The sequence below is a fragment of the Phyllobates terribilis genome, unplaced genomic scaffold (assembly GCF_046119375.1).
Source record: "Phyllobates terribilis strain yellow unplaced genomic scaffold, ASM4611937v1 Scaffold_12__6_contigs__length_324123572, whole genome shotgun sequence".
In the NCBI taxonomy this organism is placed as follows: Eukaryota; Metazoa; Chordata; class Amphibia; order Anura; family Dendrobatidae; genus Phyllobates; species Phyllobates terribilis.
In genome coordinates, this window is record NW_027362772.1 from 216,612,333 (window position 1) to 216,639,002 (window position 26,670).

The following is a 26,670-nucleotide window of genomic DNA, read 5'->3' on the forward strand; positions in this document are numbered from 1 at the left end:
TTTTCTGGACTTTCTGTCAGTAACTCCGTTCATCAGCTACAAATACCAGAAATAATCGATTGTGGAATAAATATTATCATTTAATAAATAGATTATAATATAAAATGTCTCATAAAATGGTAAAAGTCCTGTGCGCCAACCGCGCATGCGCATCGTGTCTGTTTTCAAAGCAGTGGCAATAACACCGCGAGACGCGGGAACAGCGAAGGCAGGCGGAGCTCTCGCCACTAAGCTTTTCCTGGCAAGTTCCCGAGTCGCTCGTAATTGGTGGTGACGTGAGGGCGCATGCGCAATTCAGTAAGGGGATTTGCAAAAAGAGTAACTCACCTAGGCGAATAGCGCATGCGCCGCCGATTCCAGCTACGCGAGATTTCCGCGCGCATGCGCGTTGAGCATGATGAGTCCCGGAGAGGTGCTGGTACTTAGTACCCTTGAGTACCGGCAGAAGAAAACTCTTGTTTTGGTGACTTTTTCCGCCTAGCCCTCCGGCCTCCCGGTCCCCAGTGCCCTTATGAGCTGCTGCTTGGAGTTTCCATCCCCCTGCGGGGCGGGAAGACTGAGCCCGGGACCCCGAGTCTAGCGAGAGTGCAACTAACATGCAACTTGGCTGAGAGAGGAGACCCCCGAGGAACCCAATGAGCGGAATACAGCCTGCGGCCTCGGACAGGTGAGAACCGGGGCACCGGCTGCAGGGGAGCGTGCGGGAGGACCGGGGGAGAGGGGATGTGCAGCTGCTGGGGAGTGTATAGGAAGAGAGGGGGAGAGGGGGATGTGCGACTGCTGGGGAACGTACGGGAGGACCGGGGAAGAGGGGATAAACCACTGCTGGGGAGTGTATAGGAAGACCGGGGGAGAGGGGGATGTGCTGCTGCTGGGGAGTGTATAGGAAGACAGGGGGATGTGCGACTGCTGGGAGGACTGGGGAAGAGGGGATAAACCACTGCTGGGGAGTGTATAGGAAGACCGGGGGAGAGTGGGATGTGCTGCTGCTGGGGAGTGTATAGGAAGACAGGGGGATGTGCGACTGCTGGGGAACGTACAGGAGGACCGGGGGAGAGGGGATATACCACTGCTGGGTAGTGTATAGGAAGACCGGGGGAGAGGGGGATGTGCGACTGCTGGGGAACGTACGGGAGGACCGGAGGAGAGGAGATATACCACTGCTGGGGAGTGTATAGGAAGACCGGGGGAGAGGGGGATGTGCTGCTGCTGGGGAGTGTATAGGAAGACAGGGGGATGTGCGACTGCTGGGGAACGTACAGGAGGACCGGGGGAGAGGGGATATACCACTGCTGGGTAGTGTATAGGAAGACCGGGGGAGAGGGGGATGTGCGACTGCTGGGGAACGTACGGGAGGACCGGGGAAGAGGGGATAAACCACTGCTGGGGAGTGTATAGGAAGACCGGGGGAGAGGGGGATGTGCTGCTGCTGGGGAGTGTATAGGAAGACAGGGGGATGTGCGACTGCTGGGGAACGTACGGGAGGACCGGGGGAGAGGGGATATACCACTGCTGGGTAGTGTATAGGAAGACCGGGGGAGAGGGGGATGTGCTGCTGCTGGGGAGTGTATAGGAAGACAGGGGGATGTGCGACTGCTGGGGAACGTACAGGAGGACCGGGGGAGAGGGGATATACCACTGCTGGGTAGTGTATAGGAAGACCGGGGGAGAGGGGGATGTGCGACTGCTGGGGAACGTACGGGAGGACCGGAGGAGAGGGGATATACCACTGCTGGGGAGTGTATAGGAAGACCCGGGGAGAGGGGGATGTGCTGCTGCTGGGGAGTGTATAGGGAGAGAGGGGGATGTGCGACTGCTGGGAGGACCGGGGGAGAGGGGATATACCACTGCTGGGTAGTGTATAGGAAGACCGGGGGTGAGGGGGATGTGCGACTGCTGGGGAACGTACGGGAGGACCGGAGGAGAGGGGATATACCACTGCTGGGTAGTGTATAGGAAGACCGGGGGAGAGGGGGATGTGCGACTGCTGGGGAACGTACGGGAGGACCGGAGGAGAGGGGATATACCACTGCTGGGTAGTGTATAGGAAGACCGGGGGAGAGGGGAATGCGCGACTGCTGGGGAACGTACACGAGGACCGGGGGAGAGGGGATATACCACTGCTGGGTAGTGTATAGGAAGACTGGGGGAGAGGGGGATGCGCAACTGCTGGGGAACGTACACGAGGACCGGGGGAGAGGGGATATACCACTGCTGGGGAGTGTATAGGAAGACCGGGGGAGAGGGGGATGTGCAGCTGCTGGGCAGTGTATAGGGAGAGAGGGGGATGTGCGACTGCTGGGGAACGTATGGGAGAACCGGGGGAGAGGGGATATACCACTGCTGGGGAGTGTATAGGAAGACCGGGGGAGAGGGGAATGCGCAACTGCTGGGGAACGTACACGAGGACCGGGGGAGAGGGGGGATTGTCCAGCTAGTGGGGAACGTATAGGAAGTGCAGGTGAGGGAAAATGTGTGATACATGGGGGTGCGAGTAATGATAAACTGCAACATTATATACCATTATTTACCTGTCATAGAGGAGGGGGACGGACATGTATATAATAATAGAGATGCGCCATGTATTGGGGATACATGTAATAACAGAGACCCCAGCATTAAATACTTGCCATATATGGGGAGGGGGTACATTTAATAGAGGACTACAACACTATATACCTGCCAGACATGGGGCAATCACATGTAGTAATAGACCCCCACCATTCTAATAATCTCCTATAGATGGGGGAGATCACATGTAATGATGAGACCTCCTCGTTATACACCTGCCGTAGATGGGGGAGATCACATGTAATGATGAGACCTCCTCGTTATACACCTGCCGTAGATGGGGGAGATCACATGTAATAGTGAGTCGTACATCGGTGATGCTGTAGTCCGGTGTGTTATGCGGAGCTTTCTTCACTTGTTGGGAAAGTTTAATGGTCACATTTTAAGGAAGATCTGTCACCAGGTCTAAAATGGACAGTTTATTCTTTTGTCTCATTTCCATTATTCCCCTCAATATTAAGTTTTCTTTTCTTTTTAAATACAACATATGATTTCTAAAGATATGGGCCTTTTTATCTAGTGCAAAGTTTAGTGCAAATTTTTATGGTTTTACAAGGGAAAATGGCTCACAGGGTAATTATGCAAAGCAGCATAAAGACACGCCCCAGAGGATCTGTGAATCTGTGATCACCGCCCCTGGTGGACCCAAAAATTAGCACTAAATAAAAACTGGAGCCGTATGTCAGAATACTCCAGGACAGAGGGGAGTAAAATAAGAGCAAAAGCTCCTGTTATAGCCCACTATTGTGTGTGTGTGTGTGATTGTGGCACTGCAGTTGTAGCCAGGGCTGTGGAGTCGGTAAGTCAAACCTCCGACTCCTCAATTTCCATGACTCAGACTCCCTCATACATGGCTCATGTTTAAGTGATAAATTTACTGCAGCACAGATTAATCTCAGCTAAAAGTCTAGATCCTTAGATCAGGAATAGGACAGACATTTATAGGACATTTCATTACTTGCCCAAATTGTTATGAAAAAATATTCCCCACAAACTGCATTGAACTACTGTACCCAATTTATTATACACTTCTCAAAAAAATAAAGGGAACACTCAAATAACACATCCTAGCTCTGAATGAATGAAATATTCTCATTGAATACTTTGTTCTGTACAAAGTTGAATGTGCTGACAACAAAATCATACAAAAATCATCAATGGAAATCAAATTTATTAACCAATGGAGGCCTGGATTTGGAGTCACCCCCAAAATTAAAGTGGAAAAACACACTACAGGCTGATCCAACTTTGATGTAATGTCCTTAAAACAAGTCAAAATGAGGCTCAGTATTGTTTGTGGCCTCCACGTACCTGTATGACCTCCCTACAACGCCTGGGCATGCTCCTGATGAGGTTGCGGATGGTCTCCTGTGGGATCTCCTCCCAGACCTGGATTAAAGCATCCGCCAACTCCTGGACAGTCTGTGGTGCAACGTGACGGTGGTGGATGGAGCGAGACATGATGTCCCAGATGTACTCAATCGGATTCAGGTCTGGGGAACGGTCGGGCCAGTCCATAGCTTCAATGCCTTCATCTTGAAGGAACTGCTGACACACTCCAGCCACATGAGGTCTGGCATTGTCCTGCATTAGGAGGAACCCGGGGCCAACCGCACCAGCATATAGTCTCACAAGGGGTCTGAGGATCTCATCTCGGTACCTAATGGCAGTCAGGTTACCTCTGGCGAGCACATGGAGGGCTGTGCGGCCCTCCAAAGAAATGCCACCCCACACCATTACTGACCCACTGCCAAACTGGTCATGCTGAAGGATGTTGCAGGCAGCATATCGCTCTCCACGGCGTCTCCAGGCTCTGTCACGTCTGTCACATGTGCTCAGTGTGAACCTGCTTTCATCTGTGAAGAACACAGGTCGCCAGTGGCGACTTCGCCAATCCTGGTGTTCTGTGGCAAATGCCAAGTGTCCTGCACGATGTTGGGCTGTGAGCACAACCCCCATCTGTGGACGTCGGGCTCTCGCACCACCCTCATGGAGTCGGTTTCTAACCGTTTGTGCAGACATATGCACATTTGTGGCCTGGAGGTCATTTTTCAGGGCTCTCGCAGTGTTCCTTCTGGCACAAAGGTGGAGGTAGTGTTCCTGCTGCTGGGTTGTTGCCCTCCTACGGCCCCCTCCACGTCTCCTGGTGTACTGGCCTGTCTCCTGGTAGCGCCTCCAGCCTCTGGACACTACGCTGACAGACACAGTAAACCTTCTTGCCACAGCTCGCATTGATGTGCCATCCTGGATGAGCTGCACTACCTGAGCAACTTCTGTGGGTTGTAGAGTCTGTCTCATTCTACCACGAGTGTGAAAGCACAACCAACATTCAAAAGTGACCAAAACATCAGCCAGAAAGCATTGGTACTGAGATGTGGTCTGTGGTCCCCACCTGCAGAACCACTCCTTTATTGAGGGTGTCTTGATAATTGCCAATAATTTCCATCTATTGTCTATTCCATTTGGACAACAGCATGTGAAATTGATTGTCAATCAGTGTTGCTTCCTAAGTGGACAGTTTGATTTCACAGAAGTTTGATTTACTTGGAGTTATATTCTGTTTAAGTGTTCCCTTTATTTTTTTGAGCAGTGTATATTTTAGGAGTCGGTCCATTTTATACCAACTCCACCAAAGTGGGCTCCAACTCCACAGCCCTGGTTGTAGCCCACTATTGTGTGTGTCTGTGTGATTGTGGCATTGCAGTTGTAGCCCACTATTGTATGTGTGTGATTGTAGCTGTCCACAGGCGGGCACCCTTCCTGATTTCTGGTGTGACCGACTCTGGTGTTGTGCGGTCCTCCGCATTTTTACTGACATGTTACAGTTGTCACCTGTGTCCTCTACACTGTAGCGGTTTCCACTCTGGTGTTGTGCGGTCCTCTGCATTGTTACTGACATGTTACAGTTGTCACCAGTGTCCTCTACACTGTAGCTGTTTCCGCCCTGGTGTTGTGCGGTCCTCTGCATTGTTACTGACATGTTACAGTTGTCACCAGTGTCCTCTACACTGTAGCGGTTTCCTCCCTGGTGTTGTGCGGTCCTCTGCATTGTTACTGACATGTTACAGTTGTCAGCAGTGTCCTCTACACTGTAGCGGTTTCCACTCTGGTGTTGTGCGGTCCTCTGCATTGTTACTGACATGTTACAGTTGTCACCAGTGTCCTCTACACTGTAGCGGTTTCCTCCCTGGTGTTGTGCGGTCCTCTGCATTGTTACTGACATGTTACAGTTGTCACCAGTGTCCTCTACACTGTAGCTGTTTCCGCCCTGGTGTTGTGTGGTCCTCTGCATTGTTACTGACATGTTACAGTTGTCACCAGTGTCCTCTACACTGTAGCTGTTTCCGCCCTGGTGTTGTGCGGTCCTCTGCATTGTTACTGACATGTTACAGTTGTCACCAGTGTCCTCTACACTGTAGCGGTTTCCGCCCTGGTGTTGTGCGGTCCTCTGCATTGTTACTGACATGTTACAGTTGTCACCAGTGTCCTCTACACTGTAGCGGTTTCCGCCCTGGTGTTGTGCGGCCCTCTGCATTGTTACTGACATGTTACAGTTGTCACCAGTGTCCTCTACACTGTAGCTGTTTCCGCCCTGGTGTTGTGCGGTCCTCTGCATTGTTACTGACATGTTACAGTTGTCACCAGTGTCCTCTACACTGTAGCTGTTTCCGCCCTGGTGTTGTGCGGTCCTCTGCATTGTTACTGACATGTTACAGTTGTCACCATTGTCCTCTACACTGTAGCTGTTTCCGCCCTGGTGTTGTGCGGTCCTCTGCATTGTTACTGACATGTTACAGTTGTCACCAGTGTCCTCTACACTGTAGCGGGTTCCGCTCTGGTGTTGTGCGGTCCTCCGCATTGTTACTGACATGTTACAGTTGTCACCAGTGTCCTCTACACTGTAGCGGTTTCCACTCTGGTGTTGTGCGGTCCTCCGCATTGTTACTGACATGTTACAGTTGTCACCAGTGTCCTCTACACTGTAGCTGTTTCCGCCCTGGTGTTGTGCGGTCCTTCGCATTGTTACTGACATGTTACAGTTGTCACCAGTGTCCTCTACACTGTAGCGGTTTCCACTCTGGTGTTGTGCGGTCCTCCGCATTGTTACTGACATGTTACAGTTGTCACCAGTGTCCTCTACACTGTAGCGGTTTCCACTCTGGTGTTGTGCGGTCCTCTGCATTGTTACTGACATGTTACAGTTGTCACCAGTGTCCTCTACACTGTAGCTGTTTACGCCCTGGTGTTGTGCGGTCCTCTGCATTGTTACTGACATGTTACAGTTGTCACCAGTGTCCTCTGCACTGTAGCCGTTTCCGCCCTGGTGTTGTGCGGTCCTCTGCATTGTTACTGACATGTTACAGTTGTCACCAGTGTCCTCTACACTGTAGCGGGTTCCGCTCTGGTGTTGTGCGGTCCTCCGCATTGTTACTGACATGTTACAGTTGTCACCAGTGTCCTCTACACTGTAGCGGTTTCCGCCCTGGTGTTGTGTGGTCCTCTGCATTGTTACTGACATGTTACAGTTGTCACCAGTGTCCTCTACACTGTAGCGGTTTCCGCCCTGGTGTTGTGCGGTCCTCTGCATTGTTACTGACATGTTACAGTTGTCACCAGTGTCCTCTACACTGTAGCTGTTTCCGCCCTGGTGTTGTGTGGTCCTCTGCATTGTTACTGACATGTTACAGTTGTCACCAGTGTCCTCTACACTGTAGCTGTTTCCGCCCTGGTGTTGTGTGGTCCTCTGCATTGTTACTGACATGTTACAGTTGTCACCAGTGTCCTCTACACTGTAGCTGTTTCCGCCCTGGTGTTGTGCGGTCCTCTGCATTGTTACTGACATGTTACAGTTGTCACCAGTGTCCTCTACACTGTAGCGGTTTCCGCCCTGGTGTTGTGCGGTCCTCTGCATTGTTACTGACATGTTACAGTTGTCACCAGTGTCCTCTACACTGTAGCGGTTTCCGCCCTGGTGTTGTGTGGTCCTCTGCATTGTTACTGACATGTTACAGTTGTCACCAGTGTCCTCTACACTGTAGCTGTTTCCGCCCTGGTGTTGTGCGGTCCTCCGCATTGTTACTGACATGTTACAGTTGTCACCAGTGTCCTCTACACTGTAGCGGTTTCCGCCCTGGTGTTGTGCGGTCCTCTGCATTGTTACTGACATGTTACAGTTGTCACCAGTGTCCTCTACACTGTAGCGGTTTCCGCCCTGGTGTTGTGTGGTCCTCTGCATTGTTACTGACATGTTACAGTTGTCACCAGTGTCCTCTACACTGTAGCGGTTTCCGCCCTGGTGTTGTGCGGTCCTCTGCATTGTTACTGACATGTTACAGTTGTCACCAGTGTCCTCTACACTGTAGCGGTTTCCACCCTGGTGTTGTGTGGTCCTCTGCATTGTTACTGACATGTTACAGTTGTCACCAGTGTCCTCTACACTGTAGCGGTTTCCGCCCTGGTGTTGTGTGGTCCTCTGCATTGTTACTGACATGTTACAGTTGTCACCAGTGTCCTCTACACTGTAGCGGTTTCCGCCCTGGTGTTGTGTGGTCCTCTGCATTGTTACTGACATGTTACAGTTGTCACCAGTGTCCTCTACACTGTAGCTGTTTCCACTCTGGTGTTGTGCGGTCCTCCGCATTGTTACTGACATGTTACAGTTGTCACCAGTGTCCTCTACACTGTAGCTGTTTCCACCCTGGTGTTGTGCGGTCCTCTGCATTGTTACTGACATGTTACAGTTGTCACCAGTGTCCTCTACACTGTAGCTGTTTCCACTCTGGTGTTGTGCGGTCCTCTGCATTGTTACTGAGATGTTACAGTTGTCACCATTGTCCTCTACACTGTAGCTGTTTCCACTCTGGTGTTGTGCGGTCCTCTGCATTGTTACTGAGATGTTACAGTTGTCACCATTGTCCTCTACACTGTAGCTGTTTCCACTCTGGTGTTGTGTGGTCCTCTGCATTGTTACTGAGATGTTACAGTTGTCACCATTGTCCTCTACACTGTAGCTGTTTCCACTCTGGTGTTGTGCGGTCCTCCGCATTGTTACTGAGATGTTACAGTTGTCACCATTGTCCTCTACACTGTAGCTGTTTCCACTCTGGTGTTGTGTGGTCCTCCGCATTGTTACTGACATGTTACAGTTGTCACCAGTGTCCTCTACACTGTAGCTGTTTCCGCCCTGGTGTTGTGCGGTCCTCTGCATTGTTACTGACATGTTACAGTTGTCACCAGTGTCCTCTACACTGTAGCGGTTTCCTCCCTGGTGTTGTGTGGTCCTCTGCATTGTTACTGACATGTTACAGTTGTCACCAGTGTCCTCTACACTGTAGCTGTTTCCACTCTGGTGTTGTGCGGTCCTCTGCATTGTTACTGACATGTTACAGTTGTCACCTGTGTCCTCTACACTGTAGCTGTTTCCGCCCTGGTGTTGTGCGGTCCTCTGCATTGTTACTGACATGTTACAGTTGTCACCAGTGTCCTCTACACTGTAGCTGTTTCCTCCCTGGTGTTGTGCGGTCCTCTGCATTGTTACTGACATGTTACAGTTGTCACCAGTGTCCTCTACACTGTAGCTGTTTCCGCCCTGGTGTTGTGCGGTCCTCTGCATTGTTACTGACATGTTACAGTTGTCACCAGTGTCCTCTACACTGTAGCTGTTTCCACTCTGGTGTTGTGCGGTCCTCTGCATTGTTACTAACATGTTACAGTTGTCACCAGTGTCCTCTACACTGTAGCTGTTTCCGCCCTGCTGTTGTGCGGTCCTCTGCATTGTTACTGACATGTTACAGTTGTCACCTGTGTCCTCTACACTGTAGCTGTTTCCACTCTGGTGTTGTGCGGTCCTCTGCATTGTTACTGACATGTTACAGTTGTCACCAGTGTCCTCTACACTGTAGCTGTTTCCGCCCTGGTGTTGTGCGGTCCTCCGCATTGTTACTGACATGTTACAGTTGTCACCAGTGTCCTCTACACTGTAGCGGTTTCCACTCTGGTGTTGTGCGGTCCTCTGCATTGTTACTGACATGTTACAGTTGTCACCAGTGTCCTCTACACTGTAGCTGTTTCCGCCCTGGTGTTGTGCGGTCCTCTGCATTGTTACTGACATGTTACAGTTGTCACCTGTGTCCTCTACACTGTAGCTGTTTCCACTCTGGTGTTGTGCGGTCCTCTGCATTGTTACTGACATGTTACAGTTGTCACCAGTGTCCTCTACACTGTAGCTGTTTCCGCCCTGGTGTTGTGCGGTCCTCTGCATTGTTACTGACATGTTACAGTTGTCACCAGTGTCCTCTACACTGTAGCTGTTTCCGCCCTGGTGTTGTGCGGTCCTCTGCATTGTTACTGACATGTTATAGTTGTCACCAGTGTCCTCTACACTGTAGCTGTTTCCGCCCTGGTGTTGTGCGGTCCTCTGCATTGTTACTAACATGTTACAGTTGTCACCAGTGTCCTCTACACTGTAGCTGTTTCCGCCCTGGTGTTGTGCGGTCCTCTGCATTGTTACTGACATGTTATAGTTGTCACCAGTGTCCTCTACACTGTAGCTGTTTCCGCCCTGGTGTTGTGCGGTCCTCCGCATTGTTACTGACATGTTACAGTTGTCACCAGTGTCCTCTACACTGTAGCTGTTTCCGCCCTGGTGTTGTGCGGTCCTCTGCATTGTTACTGACATGTTACAGTTGTCACCAGTGTCCTCTACACTGTAGCGGTTTCCTCCCTGGTGTTGTGTGGTCCTCTGCATTGTTACTGACATGTTACAGTTGTCACCAGTGTCCTCTACACTGTAGCTGTTTCCACTCTGGTGTTGTGCGGTCCTCTGCATTGTTACTGACATGTTACAGTTGTCACCTGTGTCCTCTACACTGTAGCTGTTTCCGCCCTGGTGTTGTGCGGTCCTCTGCATTGTTACTGACATGTTACAGTTGTCACCAGTGTCCTCTACACTGTAGCTGTTTCCTCCCTGGTGTTGTGCGGTCCTCTGCATTGTTACTGACATGTTACAGTTGTCACCAGTGTCCTCTACACTGTAGCTGTTTCCGCCCTGGTGTTGTGCGGTCCTCTGCATTGTTACTGACATGTTACAGTTGTCACCAGTGTCCTCTACACTGTAGCTGTTTCCACTCTGGTGTTGTGCGGTCCTCTGCATTGTTACTAACATGTTACAGTTGTCACCAGTGTCCTCTACACTGTAGCTGTTTCCGCCCTGCTGTTGTGCGGTCCTCTGCATTGTTACTGACATGTTACAGTTGTCACCTGTGTCCTCTACACTGTAGCTGTTTCCACTCTGGTGTTGTGCGGTCCTCTGCATTGTTACTGACATGTTACAGTTGTCACCAGTGTCCTCTACACTGTAGCTGTTTCCGCCCTGGTGTTGTGCGGTCCTCCGCATTGTTACTGACATGTTACAGTTGTCACCAGTGTCCTCTACACTGTAGCGGTTTCCACTCTGGTGTTGTGCGGTCCTCTGCATTGTTACTGACATGTTACAGTTGTCACCAGTGTCCTCTACACTGTAGCTGTTTCCGCCCTGGTGTTGTGCGGTCCTCTGCATTGTTACTGACATGTTACAGTTGTCACCAGTGTCCTCTACACTGTAGCTGTTTCCGCCCTGGTGTTGTGCGGTCCTCTGCATTGTTACTGACATGTTATAGTTGTCACCAGTGTCCTCTACACTGTAGCTGTTTCCGCCCTGGTGTTGTGCGGTCCTCTGCATTGTTACTAACATGTTACAGTTGTCACCAGTGTCCTCTACACTGTAGCTGTTTCCGCCCTGGTGTTGTGCGGTCCTCTGCATTGTTACTGACATGTTATAGTTGTCACCAGTGTCCTCTACACTGTAGCTGTTTCCGCCCTGGTGTTGTGCGGTCCTCTGCATTGTTACTGACATGTTACAGTTGTCACCTGTGTCCTCTACACTGTAGCTGTTTCCGCCCTGGTGTTGTGCGGTCCTCTGCATTGTTACTGACATGTTATAGTTGTCACCAGTGTCCTCTACACTGTAGCTGTTTCCGCCCTGGTGTTGTGAGCAGAGACCTGTGGTCCGTTCCTATTGTAGAATTCTGTCTTCCGTCTTCATCCTGTGCTGGTATCACAGTAATGTTTGGATATTGCAGACTCCCGTCCTCCAGTTGTGCTCACCTGAGTGTCAGTTTTCATTGATTTTCGGTCACAGCGTTGGTTCATATTGTGTTGCTATAATTTAGTGATTTGCATAAGGAGCTGAATGTGCCCGGTCCTCTGCTCTGATGATGTCCTTCTCCTGCTCTCGTGTACAGAATGCTGCTTCCCTCATCATCTTCTCCCGCTTTATTATTTTGCTTCTTTTTCTCCTTTTGGCCATGAATGGCTACAATACTGCATCATTTCTGCGCTGGTTGGACCATCACTGGAGATGCAGAATATTGTGTCTCTGCATTCATTACTTCTGTGATGCATATGAATTAAGATTATTGGGGTTGTATTTCTGCAGCCAAACTACGCAGTGGTCTTGATGGCCACAGGACTTGATTGTAATTTAGCTAACCTTGTTCTGTGTCTGACACCTTCTTCTCGCACAGTGGATGTTACAGATGTTCAGAACTGACTACAATAAAGAATTCAGTCTGCGTTGAAATCTGCAATAATTCAAATACGATCGCAGAGCAGACCTATTGTGTACGGTGTCGGCTACGTCTGAACATAGCCTAAGGTTTGTCCTGTACTGGACAACCTCAGCTTAATCAATTCAGGACCCAAAGTAAAATAAAAACCGTGTATAGAGTTAAAAATGAGTTTCCAGCACAACCAACTGGATAAAAACTTTAGGTTTATTGAATCAAAAGTCCATATAACTTAAATACCTCAACCCCTTTATAGTTTTTATCCAGTTGGTTGTGCCAGACACTACCCTTGTTTTTTCCTCTGTTAGCTGCAATCACAATCAGGTACGGCACCCAGTAGTTTCTAATTACGGCAACAGATCCATTTATACTACCAGCGTGTACAGCTCCAACCTTCTCCCTCTTTGCTACCTCCTTAAAAACAGTGTGTACTCTCCTTCTGCAGCAACACCGTTCCAGCAGTGACGTGACATTGACATGCCGGTTGTAGACAGTCAGCGGCCACTTGTCACCTGCTGCCTTTACTAGACGTCTGCGCTGATGGAATATTGATGAGCTTTATTAAAAGCTTTACTAGTATATTTTTGTTGGTACCTGATTAGTGTTCTTTATGAAGAGGGCTGGCTGTGTAGCACATTCAGGATTAGTTGTCCTCCTTCTCTGACACTGCCAGTGCATGGCGACAAGGCGCTGCTTTGGTTCTTGAAATAAGTCAATCAGACCCCAACACACGTGGCACTAGTCACCTGCTGTTAAAGGGTAGTTGTTAAGTTTAAGCTTCAGGAGTACATCGCTCCTGGCTTCCTATTTGCTGAGGGCAGCGCGCTCCTGAAGATCGACATTTTGGCAGCAGCATCAGAGTAGCGCACAGACTCTAATCTGGTCCGGATTGTTGCTCTCCAGCTAGGTGGCCAGTAACCCAGTTTATAAGTATTAAAGAAAAGTAAAAATCCCAACACTCTTGAGAATGAAGAGGATTTTTAATAGGGAAACAATTGTAAATCTGCTTGTTTTTGTAAGCACTTTGCAATTTTAACCATTAATAATGTGGGGCATTTTCTTCTTCCCCCTGTATGATGTTGACCAATCATAACCGACCTCAACATAGAGGTGAAGATAAAAACAAACAAAAAAACAGGCCCCCACGATAGCTTGGAACAGGTTTCTCAGTTTGAGAAATGTAATAACAGACTACATAGCTGTATGTGATGATATAGTGCCGGGAGTAGAGCAAAGCCTCCCTCCACAATCCCCCGAAACAGGATGTCATCAGGGGGCAATGCAGCGGTCACTTACCACATCTTCTATCACTGCCACCCTCTGCTGATGTCCAGAATCATTCGCAGAGAAGTGACCGCAACGCCTCCCGCAGCTTCTGTCACTGTCCTCAAACGGATCATCATCCTCACTCGCCCTCCTTCTGTCTCCGCTGACCCCTGATGACGTTTCGTTTCAGTGAAAAAAGTTGCGGGGCACCACCCGCTGTGTCAGGGGCACCACCCGCTGTGTCAGGGGCACCACCCGCTGCCAATGTCTTGTTCCAGGGGGAGAGTAATAGAAGCTGTGATGGAACCTGATGACGTCTCGTTTGAGCACCCCCCTCAAAACATCTCGAAGTAAAGAAAAAAGCCGTTCTAGGAATTTTCTAATAAAGCAGAAGTCTGGAGATGCCGTGGAGAGCGATCTGCTGCCTGCAACATCCTTCAGCATGACCAGTTTGGCAGTGGGTCAGTAATGGTGTGGGGTGGCATTTCTTTGGAGGGCCGCACAGCCCTCCATGTGCTCGCCAAAGGTAGCCTGAATGCCATTAGGTACCGAGATGAGATCCTCAGACCCCTTGTGAGACCATACGCTGGTGCGGTTGGCCCCGGGTTCCTCCTAATGCAGGACAATGCCAGACCTCATGTGGCTGGAGTGTGTCAGCAGTTCCTGCAAGAAGAAGGCATTGAAGCTATGGACTGGCCCGACCGTTCCCCAGACCTGAATCCGATTGAGCACATCTGGGACATCATGTCTCCCTCCATCCACCAACGTCACGTTGCACCACAGACTGTCCAGGAGTTGGTGGATGCTTTAGTCCAGGTCTGGGAGGAGATCCCACAGGAGACCATCCGCAACAGTGAAGTGCTATACCGGAAGAGTCACTGCTCCCAACGCACACAGTCCCGGCGTGGGGAGCAGTGACTCTTCCGGCACAGCACTTACCTGTGTGATGGCGCATGGCAGTGACAATTCATTCTCCCTAATAGCGCTCACACTGTACCCGCAGTGCGGCTCCTGCTTCCGCTCTGTGGTCTGTGTGCCCGCTATTAAAGTGCATGAATGTTCACTACAACCCATGGGGAGTGTGTTGTAGTGAATATTCATGGACTTTAATAGCGGGCACGGACGCTGCAGGAGCCGCGCTGCGGGTACAATGTGCACGCTATTAAGGAAAATGAATATTCACTGCTCTCCACGCCCATGGGCGTGTGGAGCAGTGAATATTCATTTTCTTTAGTAGCTGCCACAGGGTAGGCTGCATCAGGCGGCTCCTGTGTCCGCTCCTCCGCCACTGCTACTCCCCACCACCCACATCCACCATATACAGCCATATATTGTAAATCTCAATGTTTTATTCCAGCCTCACTCATGTGTTTTTTTTTTTTTTTTAAAAAAAAACAAAAAAACCCTCATTCACATTGTACTGTTTATTGTAGACTTTAGGTGCAGTTCCCACAAACCAAATTTAACAAAAAACTGCATAATGTGTGAACCTGGCCAAAAGGTATTTGGAGAACCTTTTTTTTTTTTTTGTGTGCATTTAAATAAAAAAAATACATTTGGTGCTAGTTTTGTAAGTTGGTCTATTTTTCTATTTATTTTTATTATTTTTATTTAATTTTTTACTTCATTTCCCAAAAACCTTTTTAAAGAAGTTATTCAGTGATTTAAAATTGAGTTGCAAAAATGAAGGAAGCAATCCTCAGCTCGCCAATTCCTAGCTACACCTGTTGCAATTCTCCCCCGGTCCTTTGTGCTTTCTACTACTTCCAGGGCCCTTCTTGATGCCCAAGAAATCCCGCTCTGCCAATCATTGGCTGGCCATGGTTTCCACTTCAGTGGCCAATTGGGTGAGCAGGAATTTACTAGCACAGCCTGTGTGCTGAGATGGGGGTATAAACACTTGCAGGGGCCAGAGGACCTGCGAGGGGAGTAATTGGGGCCGGGGGACCTGCGAGGGGAGTATTACTGTTGTGTTTTTTTTGTTTTACCTATTTAGAACCATTGGTATAAAATGTTCCTGTCTCCATGGTTTATTGCCATGTTATTTGAATGTTCCTGCTGATTAGAAGGGTCTTTGGCATCAGGAGTTAATAAGTTTGGCACGCTGGACTGCAATTATATGAATATCCAGTCTCTAAATTTCCCATCATAGGATTCACTGTACATGCTGCAAGCCGTGCTCTGCGCTCCTAAGCGCCCCCTACAGACCTCTTACATAGAGGTACGGCTGTGGGCCCTTGTCTACCAATAAAAATAATACCTTTTCTGTAGAGATTCATTGTGCCAGTCATGAGAAATCCAGACTAGAAGCCATTTGCAAATCAGACTGTAAGTGCACGGGGGGTGTGCCAATTCTCATGGATGGCCTCTTTTAAGTGCATTGGCACACCCCTACAGCACTTGTAGCCTGATTTGCATATGGCTTCTAGTCTGGCTTTCTCATGACTGGCACATCGGATTCTTACAGAAATGATGTTATTCTGTATTGGGGAACATGCGTCTAGACCGCCCCCTATATGTGAAGACGTGCTGATGGGTTCCCTTTGTATTGATGCATTTGCAGAGGAATTAAGAAATTGAGTAAATGGTAAGAGTTTTTCGATTGAATGATATTGCAGGGTGAGTGAGGTTGGTGTGTAATCTATGGGGATGTTGTTCTGGGCGTCCCCCTTGTGCAGGGCCCTCTCCCCCCAATTGTAGATGGTTGTGTATGACCTGTATGTGCGGCTGTGCACAAGGCCCCTCTGTCTGTGGGGTGTCAGACCCCTACGTGCTGCAGCCAGGCTATTATCCCATCACTTTTTCCATGGTGCTGGGGACACTCAGGTACTGTTCTTTCAGCTTCTCTAGAAATATACACAGTCCCAGACTTTGGATTTTCCATGCATGGTCTCTATTAGTGCTTGTGTAATGCGGGCAGTAGCAAGTCGACGTCACGTTTGTCTCACTATTCGTCTCATCTTGATGAAAATCTTCAAAGTGACTTGCTAGATATGTACCATACTTATCTGTCCCCATTGATTGGGTCATTTCTATGGAGTACGTGCTGTATTGGTGTGTAGTCGCCCCGGCTTCTTACTACGTGTGTGTGCAGAATGCCGGTGATCTGCACAGTCCACGTGGGGGACGGGCTCGTGTGTGATGGATATCTCACATACCAAGTGTCCCCATCTCTCACAGTTACGGCATGTCCCATAGATGTACAGTATATGCAGATACCACCAGGGAGACCTGCATTATCTTTAGAACAATATAATTAATGGAATTATTGCCACCTTTCCACTGCGGTCAGGAAGTATTAATTCCAGCTACCTCTGATGGAGATGTAAGGACCCAATATATACTATAGATGGCTGACCCCGCCAATATTGATGGGTTCGGCCAACAGTCTGAGTATAGGGACACCAGCCGACTGATGGTCGGGAGAGATGACGATCACCTTGTCCTCCGTGAGATAAGCCCTTGTGTGTGGGAGAGATGACTGTCAGCCGAAGTATCGTTCAGCCAGCATCCATCTAATCTGTATATCCATCCGAAGCGTCTCATTCTCATAATACATGGCCTCCACTATACACTTACGGCATGTTCCTAATGGGAATACCCCTTTAAGTGGACAAGGCAGAAAGTGTCAGTCCAATCCCATTATTGTGACATAATCCGCTCAATATCAAATGGACGCTGATGTTAAACATAGCGCTCAAACTTTATTTTTTGCTTTTAGACATTGAATAATTTCGACACAAAAACTTTGGACAAGCAATGCAGCTTACCCACAATTAACAGTGTGCAATGTACACACTTAGATTGGGCTCTCCTAGCCAGTTCCATACTTAGTCACGTGTTCACTAGTTTCTCACAGGCTTCCCTCAGTAGAGCCTTAGAGGCGGATGTGAAGCTAGTCGGCTCTCGACCACTAGTGTGCAAATTGGGTGCTTGTGGCTGCTCAAACAGGCAGGCAGAGCTGAATCCTAACAGTGTGCTTTACACAACCAGTATTCTGCAAGCTGCACTTTTCGCTAATAGTTTGTCCTTGTGTGGAAAACTATGCTCCAATGTTCTATTCTAGTGTGTTTTCCCCTTTTTAGGTTTTGTATGGGCAGCCTGAAATAATGCATATAAAAAACGCAAATGCATTTTTAAGCTCTAAATTCTAGTATTTCTACACTAAAAAAAAATATCTTCAAGTCTGCACCAAAAATGTATAAAAACCCCACAATAATCAAATCAGATTGCTTTTTTGTGGTGTTTGGTGCAGCAAAAAACGCAGTGGCACAAAATGCAATGGTTTTGCACATGCGGAACATGGCCTAACATTGTATATATTGCACTCTGCTGGTATTCCTCAAGCTGCCTTAGGGTGGAAACCCCCTTTAATTACAGTCTGGTTGTCTGTAGCCCACTGCTCAGGCACAATTGTGGATCACACATGGAGTATAATTACATTTCTAGAAAGCAGCTTTGGTTGCCTGCCATTGTAGTAGCAAGCATGCTATTAGTGCCGTGCTGAATACTATGCACAGGGCCATATACAGCCATGTAATTATTGTTACTGTTCTGTAATTATTGTTTTAGATGTGTTTATGCAGGACTTCATAAGCTGTAGTAACGCTTTACATTACTGGTGACAGATGATGATCCATCTACGCTATGCATCAGTCTAAACTAAACCTGGCTTACCAGGCTGTGCACAAAGCCTGCATGGTCTCTGGGATATGTAGAGTACCATGCACACTGGTGCTTGAAAGTTTGTGAACCCTTCGGAATTTTGCAGATTTTTGCGCAATTTTGACTTGCAACTAATTGGATTTTCATGCAAGTCCTAAAAGTAGATAAAGAACTAAATCAAACAAATGAATAAAAAAAAATTAGACTATTTTTTTTATAGATGAGCAAAATAATCCACTATCATGTCAATGAATGGCAAAAATATGTGACCCTCTACAATTAGCAGATAATTTGAAGTTGAAATTAGGCTACGTTCCCACGATCAACTTTTGGTCAGTTTTTGATGTTGCAGATTTTCTACGTTCACAGTAAAATTGGTCACTTGCATATTTTTTTGCGAACGTAACCTTAGAGACTGGTGTCTTTTAATCAAAGGGATGACAATCAGATGTGAGTGGGCGACCTGTTTTTTCTATAGAAAAAGGATCTATCAATGTCTGATCCTCGCAACACATTCTTGAAAGTATCGTGGCATGAACAAAGTAGATTTCTGAGGACTTCGAAAGAAGAGTTGTTTATACTCATCAGGCTGGAAAAGGTTACCAAACCATCTGTAAAGAGTTTGTAGTCCACTAATTCACAGTCAGGTAGATTGTATACAAATGGAGTAATTTCAAGACCATTATTACCCTCCCAAGTTGTGAGAGACCAACAAAGATCACTCCAAGAGCAAGGAGTATAATAGGCCTCCAGATCACAGCGGGACCCAAGGTAACCTCTAAGCAACTGAAGGTCTCTCTCATATTAGTTAATATGAAGGTTCATGAATGAACGATCAGGGACAATTGGTAAGCATGGCAGGATTGCAAGGATAAGGCCACTTTCACACATTCAGTTTTTTACCTCAATCGTTGTAAGCCAAAACCAGGAGTGGGTGATAAATACAGAAGAGGTGATGTGTTTCTATTATACTTTTCCTCTGATTGTTCCACTCATGATTTTGGTTTACAAATACTGATGTAAAATAGTGACCGTGTGAACGTGGCCTTAAGTTGCTACTTTCAAAAAAGAACATTATTGCCCATCTGCAGTTTGCTAAAGTTCACGTGGACAAGCCAAAAGGGTATTTGTGGATGGATAAGACTAAAATAGAGCTTTTTGGTTTAAATAAGAAAAGTACAAACAGGATATCATGTCTGAAACAAGGTGTTGGTAGCATTATGGTCTGTGTGCTATATCTGGGTAAGACTTCTTCTCATTGATGGAACATTGAATATTTAAGTTATGTATCATGCAGGAAGCAAATGACCCAAATTGCACACGTCGTTCTACAAAAGGATGGTTAGAGAAGAATAAAGTAGAAATTTTGGCTTGATCAAGTCAAAGTCCTGACCTTTAAAGGGGTTTTAAGCTACAAGTCTGCAGTCCCTCTATGAGACTGCAGACTTCTGAATCCTCACATTGTGCTGAGAGTGCTGTGGATATTATCCGGTGCCAGGCGCGGGTGTTCACGTAACTGCAAGTATGCATGCTCCCGGGCACTTTCCAACTAGACTATATGGTCTCTCTCAATACACTTGGATTGAGGGAGGCTGTGCCCATATAATTGGTGGCACCACATGTATGTAAATCACATGCGGATTTGTGCCGAGCACCGGAGAATCCTCGCAGTGTGCCATACATGTGCTGCGAGCATTCACAAGTCTGCAGTAACAGTGTGCCTTCAGAATTGTAGCTTAATACTGGACAACCCCTTTAATCCTATAGAAATGTTGTGGAAGGACCTGAAGCGAGCAGTCCATGGAAGGAAACCAGCCAACATATCAGAAATGAAGCTGTTTTGTAGGGATTAGTGCTCCACCGAGCCAATGTGCAGGACTAGGCAACAATCAGTGAAGCGTTTAGATGTAGTTACACAGATAGTGGATTGATGGTTCACTTTGACATGTCATATGGGGTCATTTTCCTCATATAAATCGTGATTGTCTAATATTTTTGACTCCTTTGTTTGATTCGTTTCTGTAACTACTTTTAGGACTTGTGTGAAAATCTGATGTAGTTTTAGGTCAAATGTGTTGAGAAGTAAAGAAAGTTCTGAAGGGTTCACCAATCTCTGTAAGGTTCTTACTGGTTTATACAAAACGGCGTGCTTTTCCAGCCATGCAGAACAGGTGTGACAATCCCCTGTAGACATGGCCGATAGTGAAGTGCTAATCATAACAAGGGACAGAACAATACATGGAAGGCGCGCTTCACATTTCTGCACTGCATTCCTCTGGACGTCAACACCTCAATTGCAGTAAATATATGTATTCAGACTTATATGGCGGTGTATTGACTACGTTTTGTCAGGATGATTATTATTGTCTATGTACAAAAAAAATTTTAGTTGACTACGTTTTTGTATTTTTTTTGTCCCAAAAAACCTGTATGGACGACATATAGGCTTTTTTTTCTCCATTATTTTCAATGGGAGATGTATTGGAACATATAGCAGTCCTCTTCAGTGTGTGTAAAACATATACATTTTCCTGTTCTTGAAAATGGCTACGAAAAGAATAATAATGGAAACCGAACATTGGTGTAGATGGTCGTATATGTCTAAATTCAGACGGATGTAGTGAGACGTGTGGCAGCCGCCATGTTGCTGACGTACCTGTCCTGTGCATACGTCATTTGTCTGCAGACATGAGCCTAGCCTAAATGGGGGGCTTCAAAACCCCACTTACATGTAGCGAATATCTCTGCTGCCGATTTTCATACCTATATACCATGTGCAACCTCTTTGCATTTGTGGTAGATTTACAACAAAATCCTCAGTGGATATTATCCTCCAGGTCCTATCTTTCCTTTTATACTGTTGTTCTATACAGGTGGCTTTGTTACCTGATTTCATGATACATACTCCATACATTATTGAATAAATCTTAGACCCGATGAGCCTGGTGTCCTTACGCTGATAATCCATGCCAGAATGGCTGTATAATCATTTTTAAAAAGTAAACTCGTTCTCTGCGCAGGGAGCTTGCGTTTGACAGCTACTCGGTGTCCCTCGTCCTTGCTGATATCTCACTCTGCTCAGTACAAGCTGCAGCTGCCAGGCTGGGTGGGTGGAGGAAACTAAATACCTCATGAGTCCAAGTGTATTCATTCTGTAGTTGGACTCCTAAAATGCTCAATTTAAAATCAGGACTATATTTCCATTCTGACCTGGATTTTTACAGTAAACGCATGAACCTCATCAGGTCAGAAATCAATTGTTGGTACAATCAGCTGACAGATCAAAATTAAATTCCACTACTGTTTTTTGTTAAAGGGAACATGTCAGTAGGTTTTTGCTATGTAATGTGAGGACAGCATGAGGTATGGTTAAAAGATGTGGGTAGGGTCCGCTTTCTCAGCTCTGCTGCATTGCTAAAACTAAAAACTGTCAGACCAACTGCACCCAGTAAACTAAGTGATGCAATGCTGGAATCAGGGTCTCTCTTCCTACATTATGCTGCTCTCTGTTGAGGTAACAAAAAAACCTGGTGATAGATTCCCTTTAATGAAAGACCAGACAAAAAAATAATCATCACTGAACCTGACAAAGTAATTTTCTGCAATTCTGTCTCTGGATTGAAGCTGGGAGTAAGCGGATAAATTACTTTCTCCAGGGGAAATGGGGCTTCCATTGAAAACCTTTTGTATTTCCTAATCATGTGGCGACTTGTCTGATGTGATGGTGATGCAGAAGAGAATTTTCCATTTAGCCTTTATTAGAATATTTTGGAAACGTTTGTATCTCCGAGCATTAATACGGCACCGGGGTAAAGTGATGCGGTGGTGAACGCATTGCTGAGCTGCTGCTGATCACAGGATAGTCATGTATCTTGCAGAATGGACTGATGAAGACTGTTAAGGCTACGTTCACATTTGTGTGTCTGCTGATGTATGATGTATGGCCAGCGATCAGTGGAGCTCAATTTATACAAACCCTGGAGGAGCACAAAGATGGCTTCAGTCTGTGTGTCTCCCTGTAGCCTCCCCACCATGACATGACTTGGGGCATGCTGCACTTCTCTACAGGTATGGGATCCGTAAGGAAAAATCTCTCTGTGCACTGTCCGGTAAATCTCGGATATTGTCCTTGGCGATCTGAGTGTATGAGGCGATAAAACACCCCCCATTAATGTTCTCCCCAAGATCTAACTGCTTGGGTTGTCTTTGTGATGACCCCGAGGACCGCAGTATTTCCTCAGCCAGCGTTCCTATAAAATGTCTTGCAGGTGGGGAGTTTGGGGATCGCAACCAGATTTCTCCCGTTGCAGCACCTCCACGTAGTGCTGAGTTTCTGTGAATGACGCACCAGGTTGTGTAACCTACTGATGTTATCCACTGTTTGTGTTGTACGGACAAAACCTGTCTGATCACGGAAACGAATGCCACAGCGACTGGCCAAACCTCAGACGTTGCATCTGTGCCAATAGCCGGCGGTGACTGAGCGGCTCGGACATATTGCGTTAAAGGGATTCTCCTTCATTCAGCAGTGTATGTGAAGGACACTCTGCTATGAGCGCGTTCTGTATCTACTGGTCTTGGATCACTGTGCCTCTCTCCACCCTTGAGATGCTCTCAGTTCTCTGGTTTCTTACTTGATATTGTAATTGTACCGCTCTTTATGATGGCAGCCATTATATGTTTTCTAAATTTAGGGTTGTTCTGTTAGTGCTGGAGATCATTGCTGGTCACACTTGTTTATGCATGTTGAGAACGTGGACATTTCTGAAGGCTCACACTTTGGCCACTTATTGAATAATATATGGGATCTCACCACAATTTAGTCTTATTGGTTTTCCCATACCATGTTCCTTACAGCCATGTCTCCTTGTATGTTACTAATCAGGACTGTAAGAAGAAGCTGTACATTTAGAATTAAAGGATGATTCCCATCCCAGCATTTCATGGGATTGAGTCCATCCAGGCTCCAGCTCCTGGAGGTGGAGTGACAGACGGCGGAGAGCGGCTGAGCTGTACTCATTCCCTAAGGATAAATTTTCACTTCTGTGTCTAGTTTTGCATCCATGTTAAACAGACTGTATTTCTCTTGTCCTTCATTTTTGCCTCCAGTTTTTAAAAGCTGAAGTGGGCAGACTGTCAGCCCTTTATCCACTGACTCTTAACAATAGATGGAGAAAAACCGATGCAGTACAAGGGATGTCTTCTCCTTTCATCCGTGTTTAACCAACCTCCGTAGACTTGTGGTCCTTTTATAGGACCTGATCGGAGTCTCACACATCAGACACAGATTTGTTTTTACACAGAGGTGTTTGGATCAATGAAGCCCTGTGCATTACAAATTGGACAACGGATGTGGGAATGTAGCCTAGCTCTTACAGAAATGAATTGGAGTCAGGCTACATGGCCTCATGTGTTGGTGTAGGTTTTGGAATCCACTTTTACATTTTGTTGGTGGTGGCAGATTTACCTGCTTTGTGGAGAAAAATTAGCAGTGTCAATCAGCAAATGTTCTCCGTACTGATGGACTTAGTTGTCTTTCATGTAGAAGTGTGTTTTTATTATATTTGGAGCTTGGCGCTCCTCCTTCCTGGGGCTGTGCCGACACTGTAGCCATGGCCCCGCTAATCCACCATGCTTAAGCCGTTCATCTGTGCTGAATATTGGGAAATCCCCCATGCTTGTGAGCCGTCTCCATACTGACTAGCTGCCGGAGAGACAAGCACCTTGCATTATCACAACTGCAGCTCCAGATAAATATTTCTGGCTGCTTTCCAAGGCAGGTACACACCCTGCTAGCTCCGACATGAAGAAAGAAAGCTGTATTGTTGACATTAGGCGGCTGGAGTTGTGTTATTAGGACGGCCACACTTAGGGAGAACTTTTTGCTCATCTCCTAAAGTTAAAAACAAATCTGAAATCACTTTGTGTCTACGTAATGGTGGGTCGTTTGGATGGTTATGTGAAACTTTAATCATGATGATTTTTGGCTTTTTTTTTTTTTTTTTTTAAAGAAGTTCCTAATATGGAAACCAATTATCTTCAGCTTCCAACACTATTTGAGTATGTTGAGCCATTCATAAGGCTACACACACAGACCAGTCTACCTGTTATTACAGGATTATTTTCTATATATTCTAGCTTTTTGAAAGCCTTTAATGTTGATGACAGAATTTGTATACGATGGTGTCCCCATGTGGTCGTGGTGTCCCCGGCCCTGATGTGTCCGGATTCACCATGAAATGGCAATCTGTGAGTATCTTTTCTTGGAGCTCAGCGTTACGCCATTCCTTTTATTCTCCCTGGATATTCAGAAATTGGCAAGGTGAAGGGTCACACACAGCTGTCAGAGGCGTGCGAATTGATTTGCAGGATCTGATCCATTGGCTGCGTACGTATTCTATGGCTGGTGGACAGGAGTCCTCAGAAATGAGCATTCAACACTTTTTTTCTCTTTTGACTAGCCGGTCTTGTGTGACACCATTGTTGTGGCTGATGCATGTGTGCCTTCATGAGAGGCCAGCTAATTAAAATAAAAGCAATGCATGCTGAGGCAGTTTTCAGGGTCCCAGCACAGCAAGCACAAATTAGTCATATGGCTATTAGTGATGAGCACAAGTGCTTGTTACTCGGGTTTGCCTAGGGTGCTGTGGTATGCACTGAGTATCGTGTGTGCTCGAGTGTCATCTTCGCGTCACTGCGCCCGCATGTTTCGCAGCTGTTAAGGTAACCACAAAACATGCGGGGATTGCCTAACAAACACAGACAATCCCCGCATGTTTTGTGGTTGTCTAACACAAACCTCTTACTCGGACCACCCGTGATACTCAGTGCATACCCAAGCACCCTAGGCAAACTCAAGTAACGAGCACTTGCGCTCATCAATAGTGGCTAATGGATGGGGTCCTGCCAATTGATTTGCATCAACTCTAGTGGAGAGTTGGGGAAAAACTCAGATCCCAATTTATTTTTTTTTTTAACTCCTTAAATGTCTCAGTGACGGCCATAACATATATGTTTTTTGACTGAGAGTTCTTGCTGTTCAGTACGAGACCTCAAGATCACACAAATTTGGCAAATGTAAATGTAGAATGCTGTCTGATAATGTTGTCATGGATGTCATATATATGCACGAACAGATGTGCACAGGTGTATTTATCTCAAGGGTATCATGAATAAAAAGAAATGTGGCATGTTGAATGTTTTTGTGATGGATCGAGGTCCCTGAGGTGGGCCCTCCAGCAATCTGCAACTTATCTATCCTTTGATTCTGGGACACCCCTTGAATAAACAAAGTAAATATGGATTATTGCACTCCTGGAGTAAGTGCATAAGTAGGGTTCAAAACCAATGATATGTAATGTAGGAACTTTGCACTCATAAATATCCTTAATAGACTTTTAATTGTATTGGCAGTCACCCAAGTAGAGAAATACAGTAGACGTTTCGGTCACAAACGGGACCTTCATCAGTGTACTCCCGACTGCTCAGGTGAAAAAGGAGGAAGACCTAGAAGGACTCCATGTCCAAAAGAACATTACTCCCAGCCCCGGAGAGAAAAAAGGTATGATGGCATCAGTGAATACAGGAAACCACTGTTTGTTCCTGTGTGGTGAACACCGTGTTTGCTGATACCATCATACCTTTTTTCTCTCCAGGGCTGGGAGTAATGTTCTTTTGGACATGTAGTCCTTCTACGTCCTTCTACGTCCTTCTACGTCCTTCTACGTCCTTCTACGTCCTTCTACGTCCTTCTACGTCCTTCTACGTCCTTCTACGTCCTTCTACGTCCTTCTACGTGTTCAGAGTGTTCACGTCCCGTTTGTGACCGAAACATCTACTTTATTTCCCTACTTGGGTGACTGCAAATACAATTAAAAATCTATCAAGCATATTTGAGTGCCAAGTTTCTACATTTTATATCCCCTTCAATAGAGACATGTCAGATAAGGCTCCAGTAATGATTCGTTAGAACACATTCAGCAGAAATCCGTTGGACTAAAAAGTTGTCGGTATTCACTAACTTGATCTGTTATTTTAACATTGGAGTCGTTGGGCAATGGATCCAATAATGCGGCATCCGTTGTAGTCTATTTCTGACGAATCCGGCAAGAAAAGGCTGTCACATAGAATTGTCCTGATCATAGGATATATAGTGAATACAAAAAGTTTACACACCCCTGTTAAAATGCCATGTTTTTGTCATGTAAAAAAATAATACAAAAGCGTAGTTTCAGAACTTTTTACACCTTCAATGTCAGCTATAATCTGTACAAATCTATTGAGAAGCAATCTGAAATCATTTTGAGGAAGAAATTAAAAATAACAAAACTAAAATAATTGTGGTTGCACAAGTGTGAGCATCCTCTTATTATCGGGGTTGTGCTTGTGTTCACAATAGGCACATTTCTTTTAAACTCATGGTAAATAGTAGTCAGTGGACGGCTGACATCATTTACAGTGATTCTAATTTAGCCCCGTATACAGTTTAGCTGTTCTACTAGGATTTTCCTGACATTTTCTTAGTTGCATTTTACTGCAAAAGCCATGGTCTGTAAACTGCTTA

The 26,670-nt window shown here is 46.6% G+C and overlaps 1 protein-coding gene across 4 annotated transcripts in view; it reads left to right on the forward strand.

Annotated features, from left to right (window-relative positions):
• Positions 1-339: 339 nt before the first annotated feature.
• ARHGEF12 (Rho guanine nucleotide exchange factor 12) overlaps positions 340-26,670 on the forward strand; it is a 176,144-nt gene continuing 149,813 nt past the window's right edge. For all 4 annotated transcript variants that reach the window (XM_073656647.1, XM_073656648.1, XM_073656646.1 and 1 more), the window contains exon 1: positions 340-667. In XM_073656647.1, the coding sequence (XP_073512748.1) occupies positions 636-667 (32 nt within the window). In that variant the 5' untranslated portion in view covers positions 340-635. The remainder of the gene's footprint in view (positions 668-26,670) is intronic.